We start from the raw sequence: 22978 nt of genomic DNA on the forward strand, positions 1-22978 counted from the left end.
TTAAATTAAATCTCCCCCAGTGAAAAGCGAAATTACATCACTATTCACTGAATTTTAAAATACCTACTCTTTCTTTTAGGTTTATTTTTAATTCAGCCAGGTCAGAGTCTTAACTCCCTTTTTACTGGAGCATTTCTCTCCAATTAAGGTCCTCCCACTCCTTCCCATCTCTGCAGGAAGGTCTAATGTAATAATGCTTCTGTCGTAATGCTAGAAGCCTGGCCCTCGAAAAAATTCTGTCTTCAAGTATACTTGAGATTGTGTGTTACATAAGCTGGATTGAAAGTTTAACTACTACAGTGATGACGCAACTGAGTACTAAAACTTTTCTCTGCAATTTTAGCAGTGCTGTATTCCTTAAGGAATACAAGGGGTGTACCGTATAGGAAAGTGAAACTCAAAAGGGGTGCGAGATCTTAGCCAGTGTTTAAGAGAAAATTGCATGAGTAATATATTAATGATGGCATGAGAAAATGCATGAGCTTTGACAGTTTTGTTTCAATTATATTTTAGTGATGGATGTGCAAGATTATAAAATAATAAACAAAAGTAAAATTATCCCTGGGTTTTGATTAGTTAAGCACCATGACATAAAGATGTTTCGGGGAGTTCAGGATAGCTCCACTTTTCTTGAACTCAGCGCTAGATGAAGGTGAGGGGTCAGCTTCACGTCCCGGCCGCTTTACCCCCTGCACACATTGGATAGGAGGCTGGGTGGGCCTCAGAGCCTGTGTGGACGATGTGGAGAAGAGAAAAAACTTGCACTGCCGGGAATCGAACCCGGGCCGTCTGGCAGTAGGGTAAACCGACTGAGCTATCCCGACTCTACTTAACTATATTAACTGTTTAATCTTAATTGCAAGTCCCTTTAATGATCAAGTCAAGGAGTATCAGATGGGCAGGGCTTGTGGCACTCATGGGGGAGAAGAGGAATTTACATAAGATTTTGGCGGGAAAGCCATAAGGAGAGAGACCACTACGAAGACCTAGACGTAGGTTGGAGGAAAATATTAAAATTTATCTTCGGTACAGTGGCATGGTGTGGACTGGATTGATGAGTCTTAGGATAGGGACCAGTGGATGGCTGCTGTGAAGACCATAATGAACCTTTGTGTTCGATAACATTTTTTTTAATTTTTTGAGTAGCTGACCGACTGGCAGTTTCTCATGAAAAACTAAGCTCCATGGAAGTAGTTATAAGTCCTTTTGTGATGCTATGTAAGAACCTATGTACAAACAACATGTGTAAAGCCGTTCCTTCGTAGTGTGGGTTACGCCTTCTGATGGTGGCCAATATTGGCCGAAACGTGAAAAGAAAATCATGCTTCTGGTATTAAACTATCAGGAATAGAACACCGATTCCTCGGTCGTCCAGCCCATAGTCTGGTCACTTTACCTACTGAGCTATCACAGCTAAAAAAACACGATATATTTTCAGTATTATCAAAACGGAAGTAATTTTAAAGGTCATGGCTGTAAATTTCCAAAAATTGCGGGCGCAGCTTCAATATATGGGGTTCTTGCGTGAAGGGACTGGGGAAAACGATGAAGGAACCCAGGATATCCGGTGTCATGGCCAAGATTCGAATGGACACCCACAAGGCAGAAGCGTTCTGAAGAAAGTAAACAAACTATACAGTGCGGTCATAAAATCGCCCAGATGAGGTTAAGTTATCGCACTTGGCATGTGACCAAACTTACTATCACTCTGTGAAGTTGCCTCTGTGCTTAACTAATTAAGCACTACGCCATGAAGACGTATGGGGGAGTGAATGTGTACATCCATATTTTCTTACCCTCGGCCCTAGTTGGAGGTGAGTGGCCAGCTTCACGCCCCGGCAGCTTTATCCCTGGGGAAAGAGACCCCGGTGTCCTTTGGATAGGAGGGTGGGTGGGCCCCAGAACCAATCTGGACGACATGAATGTACAATTCTTGAAGCTACCGGGACTCGAACTCCAACCCCTCAGTCGTCCAGCCTGTAGCCAGTAGCTATACCGACTGAGCTATCCCTGCTCCCATGGGCTGTGCATGGAAAGAAATGAGAAAGCTGCACTGTAGAACAACCAAAAGATTATCACTTTGTATAACATAAAAGAAAAATTAAGTAATGTGATAAATTTAACAACTTCGATATTGTATGGAAACGGCGACACAAAAGAATCAGGTAAGATTTGAGGCTTTCACGGCGGTGACTATGAAGAAAGCAGTCTTCTGGGATTTGGCACCGTGTATATGTGGTGTTAACCGACGTTTCGGAGGAACGTATCGCCCCCATCTTCAGGGTAGAAGAAAAAGTATAAGAAATCTGCAAGCGACAACACCGTGAGAAACGGTAAAGCAGACATCGTAGCGTCTCGAGTCGTCGAATGTGTCGTTGAGTAGCCTCCCCATAGAGGAAAACTATGTAAGATTTGAGGCTTTCACGGCGGTGACTATGAAGAAAGCAGTCTTCTGGGATTTGGCACCGTGTATATGTGGTGTTAACCGACGTTTCGCAGTCGACTTTACCGTTTCTCACGGTGTTGTCGCTTGCAGATTTCTTATACTTTTTCTTCTACCCTGAAGATGGGGGCGATACGTTCCTCCGAAACGTCGGTTAACACCACATATACACGGTGCCAAATCCCAGAAGACTGCTTTCTTCACAAAAGAATCAGTCAGAAGAAGTCAAAATTGAACCCGTTTCTGAAAGAATTAATGAGCAGTGTCGTTACTCCTTTGTGTGGTCAGCGTTTCAAGAATTTGAGAGCATTTTAATGACCATATTCAACTCTTTCACTCCATCTCAATTATTTTAGTCTGCGGTCTCTTTCTGGGACGAATATAATCAGATATGCAGGGTCAGTATGGTCCGATCACAGTGGCCGAGCGGTCTAAGACATGAACTGTCTTCGTTCACTTGAACGCTGGGATCGTGGATTCGAATTCCACTCGAGGCATGGATGTCTGTGTGCTGTTATTCTGTGTTTATGTTGTTTTGTGTGTAGGTAGCGGCCTTGAGAGGGGCTGCTCTTCCGTCCAAGGAGTCCTACCGACTGTGTATAACAAACAAAAAAACAAACTCCCTGGTCTGTAGTCCGCAAGCGAACTATACCGACCGAGCGACTGCCGCTTGTCGGCGAAGTTAGTGCCAACTTTTGCGTATAGGTGTCACGTGGTCAGCGCAACGAATCCCACGGCCGTTAATCTCGGTTTTCTAGATCGGAGCCGCTATTTCCTTGAAATAGCTCCTCAGTTATCCTCACCGGGCTGAGTGGACCCCGTTCCAAACCCACTACTTCTCAGAAAATCTGGTAGCGTCGGGAATCGAACCCGGGACCTCTGGATATATAGCCAGTAACTCAGATCACTAGACCACAGAGGCGGTCCACCGACTGTGTATAGGATTAAGAAACTGAAAAAAGCAGCCATGGTCCAGAGGGCCGTAAAGCCACAGAGAAAAGGAATACTAAATTTAATCAAAATCCGTTCAGTAGTTTTCGCAGGACAGATGGATACATCCCCACGGAGGTTATTTCCACAGATACCAGTAAGTTATAATTTGCACATGTAAGGAATTTTGTGGAAGCGCATTAAAATTATTTTAAATAAACAAAATTTGATATTTATTATTGCGAAGCTAATTTGGTTACCACCGATACCTGTTCATTAACCGTTGACTTCATTACAGTGAAAGTAAAACATACGAACTGAATTAGACGTAAGGACGAAACGGACAGTAAAGTAAATACTTGATAGTCCCGAAGGATGCCGTTGGAGACAACTGATGCCACCTATTGATTATTTAAAGAAACTCTGAAGTATTTTACTTGCAAGTAGGAGCTTTGCATAGGCCCTATAACTTAACAACGAAACCATAGGCTGTGATGAACCGGAATATTTCAGTCAGTAAAATGGCTAGATATGAGGTTCGAACCCTGGTACAAGCTGGAACATTTCTCGTTCTCAGAGCCTTCGGGCCTGCTATGGTAGCAACCCATCCAGTCAGCAATAGGGTCTGTTTTTGCGAGGGAAAAGTGGTTGGAAAATGAAGGTAATAACATATACACGTATAACCGAAGTTGTGTATTGCCCATTGCTGTTATTATTTTGTTTAATGCATAAACCGATCAATATGCTTCTTCAGCACGATAAATAATATGAAAGACACGTATGATATTACGTTATTTCGCACTTTTGGTAATATTGGTTTTCGATCAACGTAATGTCTCCATAATGTCATAATAAATAAGTAATTTTATTATTTAAATATACCGTGAAATTATTTTTTAAAGAAGCCCCAGGCGAAGAAATGGAAGCTTTCGTTATTCTCCTTTCAGAGATGGCGAGCCCGTTAAATTTCAACGGAGAATAATTTCTTTCGTATCTTTATCCTCCAGCCCTTTTCGTCCTTTCCTTTTATTCCTTCCCTAACTTTATCTCATCCCCTCCTTTCCCAGAAAAACAGTTAAGGTACATATTTATATTTCTGGTAGCACAGCCTCGAACACAGAGCTGTCAGTAGCGAAAGTACATGAACATATACGACGTGAAAATGACGTAATCCGTACACATAATATAACAAACGTACATAGCTATAAGCCGTCTCCATATGTATATACTTTCATATATATAAATCAATAGACAATTCGGGCATAGCCCTTCGTACTGCAGTTATGACTTGNAGTGAAAGAGCCCCCGGTACCCATTGGATAGGAAGATAGGTGGGCCCTAGAGCCGGTCAAAAACCATCCGCGTCTCACCCCTTTTAGTTCATTTTTATCTTCTTCCAATCATCAGTCTTCCTGTACGCAGTACACAGCAAGGTGCTCTGTTGGAAAATAATTTTAAATGGCACTTCTAATAAATATAGAGAAAGTTGATAAAATCACGTACAACGGATGACTGAAGATTCCCAGCCGAAAGATGGGCTATCAGTTTCATGGAATAAGAAGTCGTGGACGACCAAGAAGAAGATGGCAAGAGCAGTCGCCATCAGTGATTGAGGCTAGCTCTTTCTAAGGGAGCCAACAGAATAGGTGTTTTCCCTCACTTGAGGACGGAAACAGATCCAGTTTCCGAAACGTCGTGTTTTTCCTTAGTTATCTTAAAAACCAGGACGATGGATAAAGTCCGAAAACCCAATATCTCTGTGTGTTATACACCATTGTCAGAATCCTATAGTAACTACTCAATCAAAACCCAATTCAGGAAGAAATTAAGGGGAGATTGAACTCGGGTAATGCTTGTTACCATTCAGTCCAGAACCTTTTGTCTTCGCGTCTGCTGTCTAAATACGTAAAACTTAGAATATACAAAACTACAATTTTGCCTGTGGTTCTGTATGGTTGTGACGCTTGGTCTCTGACATTAAGGGAGGAACATAGACTGAGGGTGTTTGAGAACAGGGTGTTGAGGAGAATATTTGGACCGAAGAGAGATGAAGTGACAGGAGGTTGGAGAAACCTTCATAATGAGGAGCTTCATAACTTGTACTCTTCTCCAAGTATAATTAGAATGGTCAAGTCAAGGAGGATGAGGTGGGAAGGGCATGCAGCACGAATGGGGAGAGGAGAAATGCATATAACATATTGCTGGGAAAGCCGGAAGGAGGGAGACCACTGGGAAGACCAAGACGTAGGTCGGTGAACAATATTAAAATGGATCTTAGAGAGAGAGAATGGGATGGTATGGATTGAATCGATCTGTCTCAGGATAGGGACCGGCGGAGGGCTCTTGTGAACACGGTAATGAACCTTTGTGTTCCACAAAATGCTGAGAAGTTCTTGAGTAGCTACACAACTGGCAGCATCTCTATAAGGGCTCAGCTCCATGAGTGAGTGAGTTCTTTGGCGTGAGCCAGCAGCAATTTAACCGGCCAACCGACTGGTACTGACTGAATTATCTTTCCGGATGAAACTCTTTGTACCAGCTGCGGTGTGTTTGGATTCCGTTGACTGAGATACAGTTCAGGCAAGGTCAGATCAAGAGTGTGTAAGATAAAAACGTCTTCACTAAAAACGAACTTGCATATAAAGATAAGGAAATATAACGTGCTCTGTTATCTACTTTACGTGGTATAGTTTAGCCTAACGTTCTGGCCGAGCAGCAGACATCTGTGTCTAGTTATGAACTGAAGTTGAAACTATGAAGTGACTTGAATCAGTCTTTGTTTTATATCTTCATGTTGACGGTTTAAAAATAGTTGAATCAAGAGGCTGAGGTGCGGGTGTGTTTTTGTGGATTGTGAGAAAGGTTCTCATAGGTTTCACAGTGATATCGAATTGTCAAGTTATATAAAATTTCAACTGGGAAGCACTGATGAAGCTGTCTTGGGGATTGTTTTCTCTTGCATCTAGTTCTGTTGCTGGATCAGCTGTGACTAAACTGTACCCTGCTTCTTGGGGCTGTGTTTCGGTGGAAGTGGGCCGTCAAACAAAACGTTACTACAGCAGAATAGCTGCTCTGGTGGATCTGTCCGGAGTCTTTCCTCCCATACCTACGCCTTTTAATGAAGACGAGAGCATAGCTTATGATAAACTGGCAAGAAACATACAGCACTGGGAGAAAATACCGTTTCAAGGTTAGTTCGTTAATTAAAGGTACGATATTTATCACCACAGTTATGTTTTATAGAGATCACAGTGTTCGGTTTCTAGGTTTTAAATTCTGCACTTCGTAGATTTTACATCTTTCATAAATAATCTTAATAGTATGCATTCTGTTGTGTGTTATACGTATATAGGACATATAACGTATATAATACGGGCAGTCTACACAACAATATTCCTGAAAAACAAAACAGACACTATTACGTGTATATCAACATTTGTTTTATTTTGCTGTTGACGCTACATGTTTCGACCCTTATATTGGGTCATCATCAGGCGTACAGTGATACTAGCCCTAGTTCTTGAATTGAATTACAATTTATGCAATTCAATTTATGCATTTAAAACTCACAAGAACACAGTATCGGTCCATATTGAAATTAGATGCAACTCAACTACGACTAGTATCATTGTAGCCCGATGATGTATTGTTGTGTGTTGATTCGTTGCTGTTGCGACACTGCTCAAATCGTTTCCTTGGGAACATCCTTTGTTTGTGAAGTGCGTTACCCAGTAACGGCTCTACACGCTACAGTACTTTTTACCTGATAATAGAAGCAGAGGCAATTTAAAAAATGAGATAATGAAAATGTCTAATAAATGTATGTTTATGCGTATCTTCTTGGCTAACTCTTTGGAATCTCAATGCCTGTACCAGCATCAGAATCCTCTGGACATATATGGGAGGTTCTCCTTTCGAATCTCGACTGGCACATCAACTATTCTGAGGCTTTGAGTAGTTCTCGTCAATCCCTGCAGGCAAATTCTTGTATATTACCTCAATTAGGCCACCACGCGTTTCCTTTCAAGTCCTTGCCAATTCATCAATCATCTAGCATTCAGCGGTCTATACTTTAGTTAGTGAAATCCTGATTTTAGCTGCTGTTTTCTGTGACTTGTCGCTCTGTAGCTCTGTAGCAGAACATTATCGAGCAACGGATTGACTCAACTCCATGGAGTTTAGTTCTGCTTTAGAAGCCAACAGTTGCACAGCCACTTAAAAAAATCCCAGCATTTTACGGAATCCGAGAGTCCATTACTGTTCTCACAGCGGGCTGTCACGTGTCTCTCCTCATACTCTTCCGTCTCTGCCCTCATGCACTTATAAACTCGTTCCCTTAGTTCCTAACAGTTTTATCTCCAATTTTCATTATTCTTTTCTGGGTTATAAATGTATTTAGTGCCTAAAGGCGTACTTTGAAAATGTGGCACAGTTCTTATATTTGGAAACCTCGACGAGTGGTCTAAACACATGACACACAGCAAAACAAAAAACAAAATGTGTGACGGGGCTACACATCCTAGGTTGGAGTGGTTGGGGAATGTGATTCAAATGAATTAAACAGGGCTAGCTAAGAACACAACTATAATTTTGCCTGTGGTTCTGTATGAATGTGAAACTTGGTCTCTGACATTAAGGGAAGAACATAGACTGAGAGTGTTTGAGAACAGGGCGTTGAGGAGAATATTTGGACCGAAGGGAGATGAATTGACAGGAGGTTGGAGAAAACTGCATAATGAGGAGCTTCATAACTTGTACTCTTCTCCAAGTATAATTAGAACGATCAAGTGAAGGAGGATGAGGTGGGCAGGGTATGTAGCATGAATGGGGGAGAAGAGGAATGCGTATATGATATTGGTGGGAAAGCCAAAAGGAAAGACACCACTGGGGAGACCAAGGTATAGGTGGGTGAACAATAATATTTAAATGGATCTTAGAGAGATAGGATGGGATGATGTAGACTGGATTGATCTGGCTCAGGATAGGGACCAGTGGAGGGCTCTTGTCAACACAGTAATGAACCTTCGGGTTCTATAAAATGCTGGGATGTTCTTGAGCAGCTGCAGATTTGGCTTCTCCTCAAGAAGGGCTAAGCTCCATTAGGAAGTAAATAAGCAGCTAAGAACATTTTGCAAGCAAGCCAGAAGGTAATGGAATAATTTGGAAGATCCAGATGTAGATGGCTGTAAGATATAGAGAATATTTTACGATAGTTGAAAGCAGATATATTGTGACAAAAAGTAAATATCACAGAAGAATATGTATCTGTCATAAAACGAATAAGGATCGTCGAACCAAGAAGTAAGTAAGGAATCATCAATTATTGCTAAAACTAATTGTTTTGAAGTCTAAGTTACGTTTATTATATTGTTATATGTAGAGGTTTGCGCGTGAGTTATAAGACAGGGATGATTGGATTTATTAACACCTTATACACAGTGCTCGGAACTACAGGAAATACGGCGCTATCGCTAACGTACAAACTTCACAGTTCACCGTTACACACGCACTAGGGATCACAATTTTCACTAGTCGTATCCTGGCAACGGATTTATAACAGTCTCACTGTCACTTCAAATAACATATGAAATCCTCTTTTCACAGCCTAATTCCTTTCTTGCCAATAGTCTGCAGCTGCCAATTCTGAAGACTCAGTCAGTTCAATTCCAAGCTCATATCCGGGCAGGCTGGCGTCCCGAAAGACGACTCTTCACTTCTCGACTACTGTTCTGCACTACCGAACACTTCTTTATAACCACTATGCATGGACAACGCAGAAAACGCCATCTTCTATTGTGTCGTATTGTTTTAGTTGTGCTTGCCGCACTATTGCATAGCAACGGTCGCGGCGCGGACCGCTTACAAAACAGACTCTCTGTTATTGAGGCGTGCTTACCGCGGGCACGTGTTTACCGAGTCGTACATATCACAATACTTCTAAAGCTTATAGATCTACTTTACGTTGGGTCATATTGATATAAAAATTTAATTACACGTACCTTCTTGATACATTACAGGTATAGTTTCCTCAGCACTTTAATTACGACATGGAATGTTTACGATGCTTTTAATATACTTTACTGTACTTCGCCTATATTCCCGGATGTATGAAGCCTGCTTTCGTAATAAATGATTAAACGTAAGATAAATTTATTACGTGATACTATAATGCACGTATGTTCAGGTAGTCAAGTATATGTACTCTGGAAGCAATACAACATTCATGCAGAATAAGACATCTAAAATGTAAGAACCTTTCAGATTTCTAGCAGCCATGTTTTCACTGATCTGAGTAATGGAAAAGAAGCAAGTATTTATGCGTATTCATACCATATAACTGCCACGAACGGGGAGATAATAAATACGTTTACAATTTTCTTTTTTCGAAAACCCTGGAGAGACGAGAGAAACCCTGAGGCTTAGGCGTGGATGTAATGATGCCGTTGGAATTTATTTCCGTCAGTTTCTCTCTCTCTGTATCTCTTGTGTGCAGCTGCTTTATCGGACAAACTCAAGAACTTCCAAGCATTTTATGGAACACGATGTTTCATTACTGTGTTCACAAGAGCCTCTATCCTGCGCCAGATCAATCAAGTCTATACCACCTCATCTTATAGCTCTAAGATCGTTTTTAATATTATCCAACTACCTACGTCTTGGTCTTCCTAGTGGTATCTTTCCTTCTGGATTTCCCACTAATATCGATATGCATTCATCTTCGCGTCGAAGTAAGAATTGTGCCATTAAGAAACATTAAATTCGAAATATTAAATATTGTGCTATGCATTTTCATAAATATCGTTAGAATTAGCAATTAGAGCTCCCCACAATCATCTTCTTCATATATAATCTTAAGGACACGAAAATAAAACGACTCATCTTCTCTAAGAAGCAGTACTTAAAAAACTTACCTTATATTGAGGCTACTACTTTACGTGTATAAAAAGTGAAGATGTCTCAGTGCGTAGCTAATTAAACACTACGCCATGAAAACGTATGGGGGAGTCCATATAGATGCTTTCTTGACGGCAGCACTGGTGGTGAGTGGTCAGCTTCACGCCACGGCCACTTTACCCCCGGGGTGCCCATTGGATAGGAGGCTGGGTGGGCCGCAGAGCTGGTCTGGACGACGAGAAGAGAAAATTCTTGACCCTACCGGGACTCAGACTCCTGGATCGTGGATGTATATATATACAAACAAATAAACTCCGTGGCCTGTAGTCCGCAAGCGAACTATACCGACCGAGCGACCGCCGCTTATCGGCGAAGTTAGTGCCAACTTTAGGGAATAGAGGGTGTCGCATGGTCAGCGCAACCGATCCCCACGGCCGTTAATTTCTGTTTTCTAGACCGGAGCCACTATTTCCTTGAAATGGCTCCTCTATTATCCTCACGAGGCTGAGTGAACCCAGTTCCAGAACCACTACTTCTCAGAAAATCTGGTAGCTCTCGAAACCGAACCCGGGACCTCTGGATCTGTAGCCAGGAACACTGACCACTAGACCACAGAGGCGGTCCTATGTATATATACTGTATAATATTAAATTTAAGTGTCTGCATATTGTTATTTAGTTCCTGGATATGTTTATGGTTACGTGAGACTGGATGTTGGAACCGCTGTGCTAGACTCTCCAACCCTGTGTGTGTATGTGTGTGCAGGATACGTAGTGCAGGGCTCAAATGGTGAGTACCCACTGATGACATCCCAAGAGAGGGTTGAAATGGTGAGTCGCGTGAGGCAGCTCATTGCACCCGACAGACTGCTCATCGCTGGATCCTCCTGTGAATGTACGTAACATAGTTCTCACACCGCGGACCGCCGCGGACTGACCCAGTGGTAACTAAACCCGGTACTCACGACTTAAAATGAACGCATAGTTGTGAGGTCATATCCTTTATAAATCTCTTAAAGAATCTGGATGTATAATCCGGGGCGCCGCCTGGATGTTTTCTGGGGGGGGGGGCGTTAGTCAGAGAATATGCCCACAAAGTTACATTTAAGATTATTTTTACTCTAATAATTGATTTTGTGCTCATTTACCGTCTTCCAGATTTTAATTTAAAGCTACGTTTCGGAGACTAGATTCTCTCTCCGCCCTCAGGTGAAAGCCATACTCCGTTGGGTGCACTCAATAGAGCTAGTCCAAGTCTCCGGACACTTTATGCAAAACGACGTTTCGGATAATGTATTGTCTCAGCCCTCAGGTAAAAGCCATACTCCGTTGGGTGCACTCAGTAGAGCTAGTCCAAGTCTCCGGACACTTTATATGCAAAACGACGTTTCGGGGACTGGACACTGTCTCCATCCTCAGGTAAAAGCCATACTCCGTTGGGTGCACTCAATAGAGCTAGTCCAAGTCTCCGGACGCTTTATATGCAAAACGACGTTTCGGAGACTGTATTCTGTCTCAGCCCTCAGGTAAAAGCTATACTACGTTGGGTGCATTCGATAGAGTAAGTCTGCCTCTTGACACTTTATATGCAAAACGACGTTTCGGGGACTGGACACTGTCTCCATCCTCAGGTAAGCGCCCTAGTCAGTTGAGCCCTGTTGACAGGGCCAATTTTCATCTCCGGATACAGGAACTAGCTTTAGGACGATTAGTAATAGCCAGATAATCAATCATTGTATTAATTTACCATCGTCACGAAATTTCAGACCTCATTTACTGTTGTTGCTGATCATCCCAGAGTGTTCAGGGGAGACGAACAATTTTTTTAACATGAAATATTTTTGGTATATTTCCTGCTTTTTTTAAATTTAATTTTTTAAATCTGGAGAATATTTTCCTGGCTTGCCCTTGCTCCCACCGTATAGTCTGGTTGATTCTTATCAACGTTTCGGAGAAACCTACTGCCTCGTTCTTCACGGCAGAAATATACCTTGAATATTAAAGTGTGGGGGGTGAAGGTATTAACATCAGGCGTTCATAACATCAGTACTACAAGGAGGTGTGTGGTCGGCTTCACGCTTCGTCTACTTTATCTCCGGGGAGACAACCCACTGTACCCATTCTTTAGGAGGCTGGCTGGACCACAGAAATGGGGTAGGCAATGAAAAAAGAAGCATCTGTTTCTTTTGTCTGAAATCGAACCCCGATATCCCGGTGTTACAGCTCGTAGCCTAGTCACTGTACTCACAGAGCTGTCCCTGCTCCCATATACATAACAAGAAGTTCTGGGAAGTACTAATCACATAATTTCCTTCATACGCCACGGACCCTATAGAAACGACACGTCTAACACTTATTCTATTGTTGTTTGTACATTCTTTGCTGCATTAGCGTCTTTACCGAGCCGTTACCTAGCAACGATAGCAAAGGTAGACAAATTGATGGAAGGGGTTTATGAAATATGTCGTTGAGATGGACTCAGATACCGTGATATACATACCAAGAGTCATAAAGATTTGTTCAGCCATTCAAAAGTTGATAAGGAGAGGAATCACAGACACACAGACAGCATGGTGATATCATAAGCCTACTTTAATTTCTACAAAAACAAGGAACGTTGGCTAATAATATTATTTTCATTTCTGGTATTGAATATTTTTCACTTGATTTCTAGTGTGGCACGCGGTAGCGTAGTTGGTTGAGGCACTATACTACAAGCCGGAAGTTCGCGGGTTCAAGTCCCGTTGATGTGAAATTTTTCAATTGACCTAATCCTTCCAGCTGCACTATGGCCCTGGGGTCGACTCAGCCTCTAACAGAAATGAGTACCAGGAATCTTCCTGGGAGGTAAAGGACGGCCGGCGCGTAAGGCTGACAGCATTACCGCCATCTGTGAGCCGATTGTCTAGAAGATGTTGGAGCCCCAACCTCTCACACCCCTCTGGGCCTTCACGGCCTGTTACAGGGATAGATTCACCTTGTTACTCTTTCTAGCCTTTTGTTCGCAATATTGAATCAAGAACAATTAAAAAATGGTTAATTCCGGCTGAAAGTCGCGTGCCACTGTTTAATTACCGTTGGCGTAATACCTGGACAGTCCAAGTGGCAACTCTGTAATGAAAATATCCGATAAAACCAAATGTAATTTGCCTCATTCGTGTTATATGTGACTAACATTTTGTTATTTCCAAGGGGCGAGGTGTTTTCGGAATGCGTACTAAGCAATCCTTAATTATTTATAAATTATCTCTGGGGTTTGCTTAATTCAGTTTTGTAAATTCATACATTACCCTCAAAATAACACCATAATTGTGTTTCGTGGAACAGAATCTCGGACCCAGAGTCTATGGTATGCCAGCAATGAATGGTATTTCCAGTTTGTAATGCACACGGCAGCATAGGTCGGGGTCATACAGGGTGTTCAATTTAAACTGACGGAATTCATCTGCAACTTCCAGTATATTTTCTAGGTACATTGATTTATTTCCTCTTTTCTGCTCTAGTTCATATTTTAATAAATAAACCCTCGCTAATCCGGAGTAATTGGGGGGGGGTCATCCGGATTAAGCGATAATCCGAATTAGTGAAGCACAAAGTAGCCTTTCATTTCGAGTAAGCAAAGTTCCTAGTACATGCATATATACATACCCACATACATACATAGTACATACTTACATATACATACGTACATAATAAGCAGAAATACGCGCGCCTCGCCCGGCATGTGGTCCTATCCTGAATCAGATGAATCAAGTCTACGTCCTTGAACCTTACTGGTTTAAGATGTATTTTAATATTATCCTTCTTTTTATGCTTTACGCGTATATCTTCTAAGTGTTGTGTCCTCTTCAGATTTGTAAGCAAAATCCTGTATGAATTTCTCACCTATCTTGCATGCTACATGGCCCTTCATCTCATCCTCCTTGATTTAATCAACCTGATACCTACATACCTACATACATACATACATACCTACATACATACATACCTACATACATACATACCTACATACATACATACATGCTGCGATCACAGTGGCCACCCGGTGTAGGGCATGAACTGTTTTCGCTCGCTCGAACACTGGTATCGTGGGTTCGAATCCCACTCGAGGCATGAATGATTGTCTCTTGTGTTTGTGTTGTCCTGTATATGTAGTGGCCTTGAGGCAGGCTGATCCCCCGCCCAAGGAGTTCTACCGACTGTCTATATGATTAAGAAACTGTAAAACATAAGGCAAGGTTCATCAGAGTCTGTAGCGCCCGCAGATTTTTACTATTGTTATTACACACACGTACACACAGTACATTAGCACACATCTCGAAACCTGATTGTTGTACTGTACTGTGTCCATCAGCACTGGTTTTCGGAAAATTGAGTTTGAGATTAGTTCCAAGTGTAACCTAGATTTGACTTGGAGCAAAACACATTCTGAAACCCCACACTTAAAGCAAGCTAAAGGTAAGGAATTGGGGCACTGGAGCACAATAAGGAGAATTATAAAACTGCATTGTCTCATTTCCATCCAAAAGTGGGGACAGAATATGCCGGTACTCATGTGAAGATACGTTTTTCTGTTTAAGTAAAAGTAAAAATAGTAAAGCTATCCCTGTACCAGGCCGTGAAGGCCCATAGGGTTATGAGACGTTGAGGGTCCCACAGTATCTAGACAATCGTCTCAAAGATGGCGGTAAGGTTGTCAGTCTTACGCGCTGGCCGTCCTTTATCCCCAGGAAGATTCCTGGTACTCATTTCTGTTAGAGGCTGAGTCGATCCCAGGGCCATAGTGCGGCTGGAAGGATTAGGTCAATTGAAAAGAATCCAGTGACCTCATCGGGATTTGAACCCGCGACCTTCCAGCTTGTAGTCATTTAAAATATTATGGGAGGAGCATAGACTGAGGGTGTTTGAGAACAGGGTGCTGAGGAGAATATTTGCACCGAAGATAGATGAAGTGACAGGAGGTTGGAGAAAACTGCATAATGAGGAGCTTCATAACTTGTACTCTTCTCCAATTATAATTAGAATGATCAAGTCAAGGAGGATGATGTGGGCAGAGCATGTAGCACCAATGGGGGAGAAGAGGAATGCATGTAGAATATTTATGGAAAGCCAGAAGGAAAGAGACCATTGGGAAGACCAAGACGTAGGTGGGTGAACAATATTAAAATGGAGCTTAGAGAGAGAGAATGGGATGGTATGGATTGGATTGATCTGGCTCAGGATAGGGACTGGTGGAGGGCTCTTGTGAACACGGTAATGAACCTTCGGATTCCATAAAATGCTGAGAAATTCTTGAGTAGCTGCAGAATTGGCGGCTCCTCAAGAAGGACTGAGCTCCATAAATAAGTAGTTAGTTAGTTATTGGAGAGGGTGGGTTTCCCCATGCACTTAGACCAGTACTGGTCCATTGTGCTTCCCTCTATGATATTCTACCAGTCTCTATACCCTACCGATATTGGTGCGTACCATCAGTCCCGACCGAGCCAGCGAGTTCGGCCTCTACTGGCTTGGCGGTATCTATAATGCTTCCCCCATCTATCAGAGGCGTTAGAGACTACTGTTGGGCGGGAAATGACCTTGAATTTGGCTCAGTGACCTCCTTTGGAGATATGAGGTTCTTTTACGTGCCGTAAAGCTACGACACGGGACCCACGGCTTAAAGTCCCTCCCGGAGGACTTGTTCCCTGATTTTTTCCGCCCTTAAAAATTCCACGACCTCCGCCGGGTTTGAACCCGCGTACCACAAGTCATGAGGTGGGAACGTTACCTCTAGACTACGGAGGCCGCTTCCATAAATAAGTAAGTAAATAAGTCATTTAAAACTTCTTAAAAACTCTGGTTAAGGTATACAGATGACTTTTAATTATAATTTAGTTCATGCAGCTCATATTTTCTTGGAGTCGGCATAGCGACAAGCTACGAAATGGACGGCCGTGTTTCGATTCCCAACAGGAGCAGAATTTTTCTGTACCCCACAAATTCCATTCCGGCTCCGGAGGCCCAAACTATGCAATGCGTACTGGGGCTCTTTCCCTGGGGGTAAAGCGGCGGGGGCGTGAAGCTAAGCACTCGCCTGCATCTAGTGCTGAGGTCAAAAATGGTGGAGCTGTATTTCCATTGACCCATATGTCCATATGGCATAGTGCTTAATTAATTAAACACAGGGAAAACTTTACCTTATTTCTTATTTTGTTAGGTCATTGAGTTAAACAGCGTTACCAAGGTGAATTACTCGTTCAGAACTTCAAAATTCACGTCGCTCCTACCATTAACCTTGGTATTTATGGTAGTTTCAGAAATTGTCTATACCAGAAAGAAAAATAACCTACTTCGAAACTGCATATTTCGTGAGGGAAAACTCAGCTTCCATTTTGTTAATTTACAGCGACGCGTAATACAGTTGAACTCAGCAACAAAATGGCGGCAGCTGGAGCCAATGCTGTAATGGTCGTCAATCCCAGCTACTATAAGAACAGCATGACGGTGAGTCGACCAGGGCTGGATTTCTTTCGTGAGGCCTCCCAGGGGGCAATCAGAACGTGTCAGCTCTACCGTAATAAAAAGATAGGAAGAAGAGACATTCTGTAACATCAAAATTAATAATGATAACGTCCCTTAAGAGTACTATTGACAAAGTCAAGCAGGATGTGGGCAGGGCATGTAGCACGAATGAGGGAGAAGAGGAATGCATATGGAATATTGGTGGGAAAGCCAGAAGGAAAGAGACCACTGGGAAGACCAAATCGTAGGTGGGTGGACAATATTAAAATGGATCTTAGAGAGATAGGATGGGATGGTATGGATTAGATTGAGCTGGCTCGGGATAGAAATCAGCGGAAGGATCTTTTGAACACGGTAATGAACCTTCGGGTTCCATAAAAAGCTGGGAAATTCTTGAGTAGCTGCAGAATTGGCGGCTCCTCAAGACGGGCCCAGCTCCATGAGTAAGTAAGTAAGTAAGTAAGTAAGTAAGTTAGTATCTGACAAAGTGAACAGTGAAGTTTCCTTATATCATGTGTTGCCTGTATAGCCGAAACATGTAACGCATGAACATGGAATGAACAGACGCTTTAGTGACATTTTTGGATATTTTAACGAACGTTTTAATGAATTAAATGTGAACTAATTTAATCTCAGATCTATATTGATGCTGTTGTATTACAGACGGAAGACTAAGTGATACTTGTGGTTCTGCTGAACAGACGCGCTGTATATTACTTTTTGTGTTTGTAAACGTGTTCAGGCAGTTCATTTTTTTTTCTCTGTTCCTAAACAGGCTGAGGCACTAATAAGGCACTATAAGACCGTGGCGGATCTGAGTTCGATTCCAGTCATCGTATACAACATGCCGGCCAACACAGGCATTGACCTGACTGCAGACATTATCACCCAACTTGCCGAACACCCAAATATTATAGGGCTGAAAGACAGCGGTGGAGACGTAAGTATCCCAGAAATAAACATTCACATATTAATTATATTTCACTTATATTGTACCGTCGATAGCTGTTGGTTATGAAATAGACGAATCAACAGCCGTCCCTTGCTAGGCAACGTTCCTGCTACAACGAATACACAAATAATAATGAGAGGATTTCTTGTTGGGTGTGCCCCGAGGCTATATAACGAGGACCCCAGGCTAGCTTGTAATTAATTGAGTGAGTTAGCTGCTGAATTGAGGCATCATAATGAGTGCCCAGTTGACTGCTGGACTGTGAAAACAGAAGACTAGGAGGTTGGTAGGAAATGGCCGCCAGTCGGGTGTCGAGTTAATTGAGAATCGGCAGGGCAGCTGTGGAGGAAAGATGTAGACTGTGCTGTAATACAGTGACATTTGGAATGTGTAGTTACAGTGGGACTGTTATGGATCCGTTGCCAGGATACGACAAGTGAAGGTTGAGAAAATTTATTATTTGTAAAGTGTGTAGATTAGCGATAGCGCTGTAATTAATTGTAATTATGAGTAGTGTGTACAAGTGTTCAGAAAATCCAGTTCTTCAATCCATACCCCGCCTACGGTCCCACACGCAACAATAGATAATGCTGTGTTTTCTACGTCGTCCGCGCCGAGCAGCGGTTGAACAACGGCAAGTTTCCGTATTCACAAGAGATAACTGGATCAAACTCAAACATTCGCACATTAGTCATTTAAAAGTAATTTTAATATTATCCTACCGTCTATGTCTGCTTCTCAGTCTCATCCTACAGGTTTTCGACCTAAATTTTGTATGTATTTCTTAGTTCCCTGACCTTACTTGCAATTATTCTCCTCATTATTTCTTTTTTAAAACAGTTTTAATCAGTATTCTTGCCTGAAAATTAGAGACATCTGGTGTCAATAATATAAAACGTCAGGCTTACATTATAGGTTTCTATATTTTAGTCTTTGGATTTATAGTTAGGAGGCGGTATGATAAGATACTCGCAAAATCATTTTCAGAATTTATCCTACCGTTGATTTAATTATGAATGTAATTCTGATTTGTTACCGTTACTCCCAAGTGCCTGAACTTGGCCACATTTTCAAATAATCAGTTACGAGTAGCTGTATTCATAGCCCTGCTGTGAGTCTGTTCGCATTCCGGTGAACGTAACGTAACCTTAATTGTGCCTGGTATTTGAGGTGTTCGAGGCCATGAAATTTCATGTTGTGTTATAGCTCATGTCACATGTAGTCTGATAGATGGATTTCGGAGGTACATACTACCTCTGTCTTCAGATTAGAAGTCTTATACAACACATAAAGTGGTAGAAGGTTACCAAGGCCTTCAAGGAAGAAAAAACTGTCTCCATCTTCAGGGTAGAAATCTTTCTACGCCATATAGTCTGTCATTTGGTCACCCAATGTTTGAAAGGAAAGCATTACCCCAACTTTCTGGATACAATTCTTGTTCTCTAAAATATATGTGCAGTATGTTCCTCCAAAATTTCGGGACCCCTTTCAAAACTACACGCCCACGCCATATAGTCTGTCATTTGGTCACCCAGTATTTGAAAGGAAAGTATTACCCCAACTTTCTGGATACAATTCTTGTTCTCTAAAATATATGTGCAGTATGTTCCTCCAAAATTTCGGGACCCCTTTCAAAACTACACGCCCACGCCATATAGTCTGTCATTTGGTCACCCAGTATTTGAAAGGAAAGTATTACCCCAACTTTCTGGATACAATTCTTGTTCTCTAAAATATATGTGCAGTATGTTCCTCCAAAATTTCGGGACCCCTTTCAAAACTACACGGGATCATAACACAGAAGCTTACTGCCTCCATCTGGATGTTTTTAGCTTGGCGTATTGTTTGACGTTGAAGATCCGGCCTCTATGTTCCTCCGAAATACACGGCCTTTATCCGAAAATTCCGTCTTCTTAGCGAATATACTTAATTATCACTGCATATTTCCATACCATCACCAGTCCGGTACAGTTCCTAAGGTTAGGCCCCTGTGTTCAATTAAACACTATTTCAAGAAGACGTATGGAACACTGGAGGTATAGATCCACGCATGTTTAACGTCTGAATTAGCTGCTTTAACCAAGGGAAAAGCCCTCGATACCCGCGGGATAGGAGGCCGGATGGGCTGTGGAAGAAAGAAAAAAATGTTTTAACCTTGTCGGGCATCTAGTCCCGAATTTTCGATCGACCATCTCATATCTAACAGAATTTTTGTGTAATTTTTGTAACGCAAATCGTTCTCTTAAAAAGTTGCTATCGTACTTTAATATTCCCTGCGGGACTTAATGAACACTTAACAATGTTAAATGCCCTGTAATCGGATTTTCAGATTTCGGACTCAACAATAATATGAAGGGGCACTGAACTGATATCGAAGCCCTTACGGGCTGTGTTGGCAAGCAAAACGTTGTAAACTCTTATTATTTTTTTTTTCATTTCCTTACATGCAAGAGTTTCCTTCTAGCATCCATATTAGAGGTGGACAAACAACGGTCCGCTGTCCTAATTCGGATCGTGACACCTTTTTCTTTGGCATGCTCACCTCTAATGAAAATCTGTCTATAAGATTATCGCGTGTGGGGGGGGGGTTACGCGTGACTAATAATTGTGGATTCAGGATTTGATGATTAGGTTTATTTGATGTCACTCTCACAATTACACTCGGCTATAATAATTCAGACACTCAACTCCTACTGGATAACGAATCCCTCAGTGTTGTCTGCATCTTGCGCATCCGGCCTTCCGGTTCGTCCGACTTCTGACTTCTCTTCTCAACTGACGGCTTCTCAACTGCTTTGATTCCTGCTAGGCGGCTGGGATAGCAAACACTTCCTTGAATATTTCTGTTTCGCGTTTTCGACGCAACGGTCTCCAGCGTTATTGGTTGCCGCAGGAACTGAAGTGGTTCGGTATCCATTGCCTAGGAAACTGCTACGCGAAGTTCCTCTCAGCAGGCGGAGGGATCGCGGCTTTCAGGCGTCACGTCGTTATATTGTTTATGATTTTATAGTAACTCTTGTGTCTCGGGTTCAATTCCCGGCACTACCAGATTTTCTGAGAAGTAGTGGGTCTGGACCTGGGTTCACTCAGCCTCGTGAGGATAACTGAGGAGCTATTTCAAGGAAATATTAGCTGCTCCGGTCTAGAAAACTGGGATTAACGGCCGAGGGGATCCGTTGCACTGACCACGTGACACCCTCTATCCGCAAAAGTTGGCACTAACTTTGCCGACAAGCGGAGGTCGCTCGGTCGGTATAGTTCGCTTGTGGGCTACAGGCCACGGATTTTGTTTTTTGTTTGTAGCAACTTTTGTTTTACTTTGGAGCAGTATTTTAGTTTGACGTTAATTGAATTTAGTTTATTGCTACGTCACTAATCAGTATTGCACTTGCCTTGTCGCTGCTGCCCCAAGGTCACTACGTAAATTGTTACCACACCCGTGTTCTGCACGCCGCTTCTGGGTTCCCATTGACAGGACTCGCTAATTTCATACATGTTTATTTTGGCGCAGCTTATTCCCAGACGTTTGCGCAGGATCTCTGCCACCCTCGTTCTCATCCTCCAGAAGTAACCAGAATGGCGGGGGGCCGCGGTTTGCTCAAAAGAGCTGAGGGCGCGATTATTTCAGCTTCCCTCCTACACGCGACTGCAAACAGCGCCATCTATCTCAGTAAAGATATATCTTTCGTTTATCCGTATTATAAATAATTCATAAGTATTGTTTTGGCCTCTTTTGGACCTAGCAACATGCTTGTACCATTTAATCCGGTCTTTGGCTATAAAGTTTTCCTTCCCCTGATCAAGAGAACTATTTGTCCTCCCAGTGCTCATTTTATATTCCATGGAATACCCACATTTCCAGATACAAGTTTTAACAAGTTTCTCATAAGACCCATTTCTCTTGCACCCGTGTCGCAAGCGCGCCGCTGTCCCTGATTGTTTCTTTTGTCATGTACCCGAGCACTCAAGATGGAAGCACCTCCTTTAGTATCTGCTCAGAACTGTGTCATTTCAATCCAAGTTTCTGTACAAAGACGAAACCGAGAGGATCGAAATTTCGCTGCTTTGCTTCTACTACTCCGCTGAATACTGTATGCAAAATTTCATCTTTTAGACTCCTTTGAAAATTCAATTAACATCGCCTGAGATATACAATCTTACAGACTACATGTGTATTGCATGTCCTGCCTTTGTAAATTTGTTTCTCTCTGGTCTTAGGTTCATTTCTTGCAGATATATATTTCGGTCCTTACAGCGAATAGGATATGGGCTACATAACAAAGAAATCGGGTTTCGATTTCCATACGGAATAGAAATTTTTTCTTCGGTGCTCTTTCAAGACCCCGTCTACACACTATCCGGCCTTTTCTTCAAAGCGTATCGGGGGCTGTTTGCCAGGGGTAATATGACCGAAGCGAGAAGCTGGCCGCCCATTTTCTTGGCGAGGTTAAGAACTCGTGGAGCTAACTTCCACTCATACATAGGTTTTAATTGCATGGTGCTTAACAGGTACAAATGAAATTTTTGTTGAATTCGTATGCCAGAAATGAGGACGAGGTTTCGTAAAACAAAGTATGAATGAATGAATGAATGAATGAATGTGTAAGGGGTGGGCCTTCTCGCCCCTTTAACCACGACCTACAGTGGTCTATTATAAAACAAAATAACAAACAAGCCCTGAAGTCGTCCAATTTAAGCTAGTGATTAAATTGGAATATTATGAGTAAGACTTGGTGTAAGCGGAGTACAAACAACTGACACTCATATCCCTGCGGCACGGAATAGTGGTGCCATAGTGTCAGTTGTTACGTGAAGCCAATATAAATAAATATATGAGCAAAGGATGCCGCTTATCGTTTGAAATATTACACTTCGCAGCTGCAGTCCAGCGAGGTCTCAGGAATCGTTGGGAATATCGCTGGACCAGCGGCTTCGAAGATATAATTATAAGAGGGTATTGGAGGATTCAAAGTTGTAACACCCGCCTTCCGTTTGAATGATCGAATGAGAAGCGATGAAGACATATCTGCGAGGGTGGGAGAATTAATGTCCCCAAACTCAAGGATATAGTCCGAGCTTGAATGGGGACTTCTAATTTGGTGATTCCGACGGATAGACGTGTTCTGCAAATAATATATTAAACCAGTAAGCAATTGTAATGTGTGCAGTCGCATTATCATTACCCTTTGTCTCATAATCCAAGACCCGTAAACGATCCTGAGGAAGACTTTCATTGCCACCGGAACCCAACCAACATCA

At 42.3% G+C, this 22978-nt stretch overlaps 1 protein-coding gene across 2 annotated transcripts in view; it reads left to right on the plus strand.

Annotated features, from left to right (window-relative positions):
* Positions 1-5914: 5914 nt before the first annotated feature.
* The window catches only part of LOC111864684 (4-hydroxy-2-oxoglutarate aldolase, mitochondrial-like), a 45209-nt gene continuing 28145 nt past the window's right edge, over positions 5915-22978 (plus strand). The window contains exons 1-4 of one of the 2 annotated variants that reach the window (XM_023852107.2): positions 5915-6563; positions 11033-11161; positions 16652-16749; positions 17543-17707. In XM_023852107.2, coding sequence (XP_023707875.1) covers positions 6302-6563; positions 11033-11161; positions 16652-16749; positions 17543-17707 — 654 coding nt within the window. In that variant the 5' untranslated portion in view covers positions 5915-6301. The remainder of the gene's footprint in view (positions 6564-11032; positions 11162-16651; positions 16750-17542; positions 17708-22978) is intronic. The other variant, XM_023852108.2, reaches the window with a different exon arrangement.

This window comes from Cryptotermes secundus, unplaced genomic scaffold (assembly GCF_002891405.2).
Source record: "Cryptotermes secundus unplaced genomic scaffold, Csec_1.0 scaffold441, whole genome shotgun sequence".
Lineage (NCBI taxonomy): Eukaryota > Metazoa > Arthropoda > Insecta > Blattodea > Kalotermitidae > Cryptotermes > Cryptotermes secundus.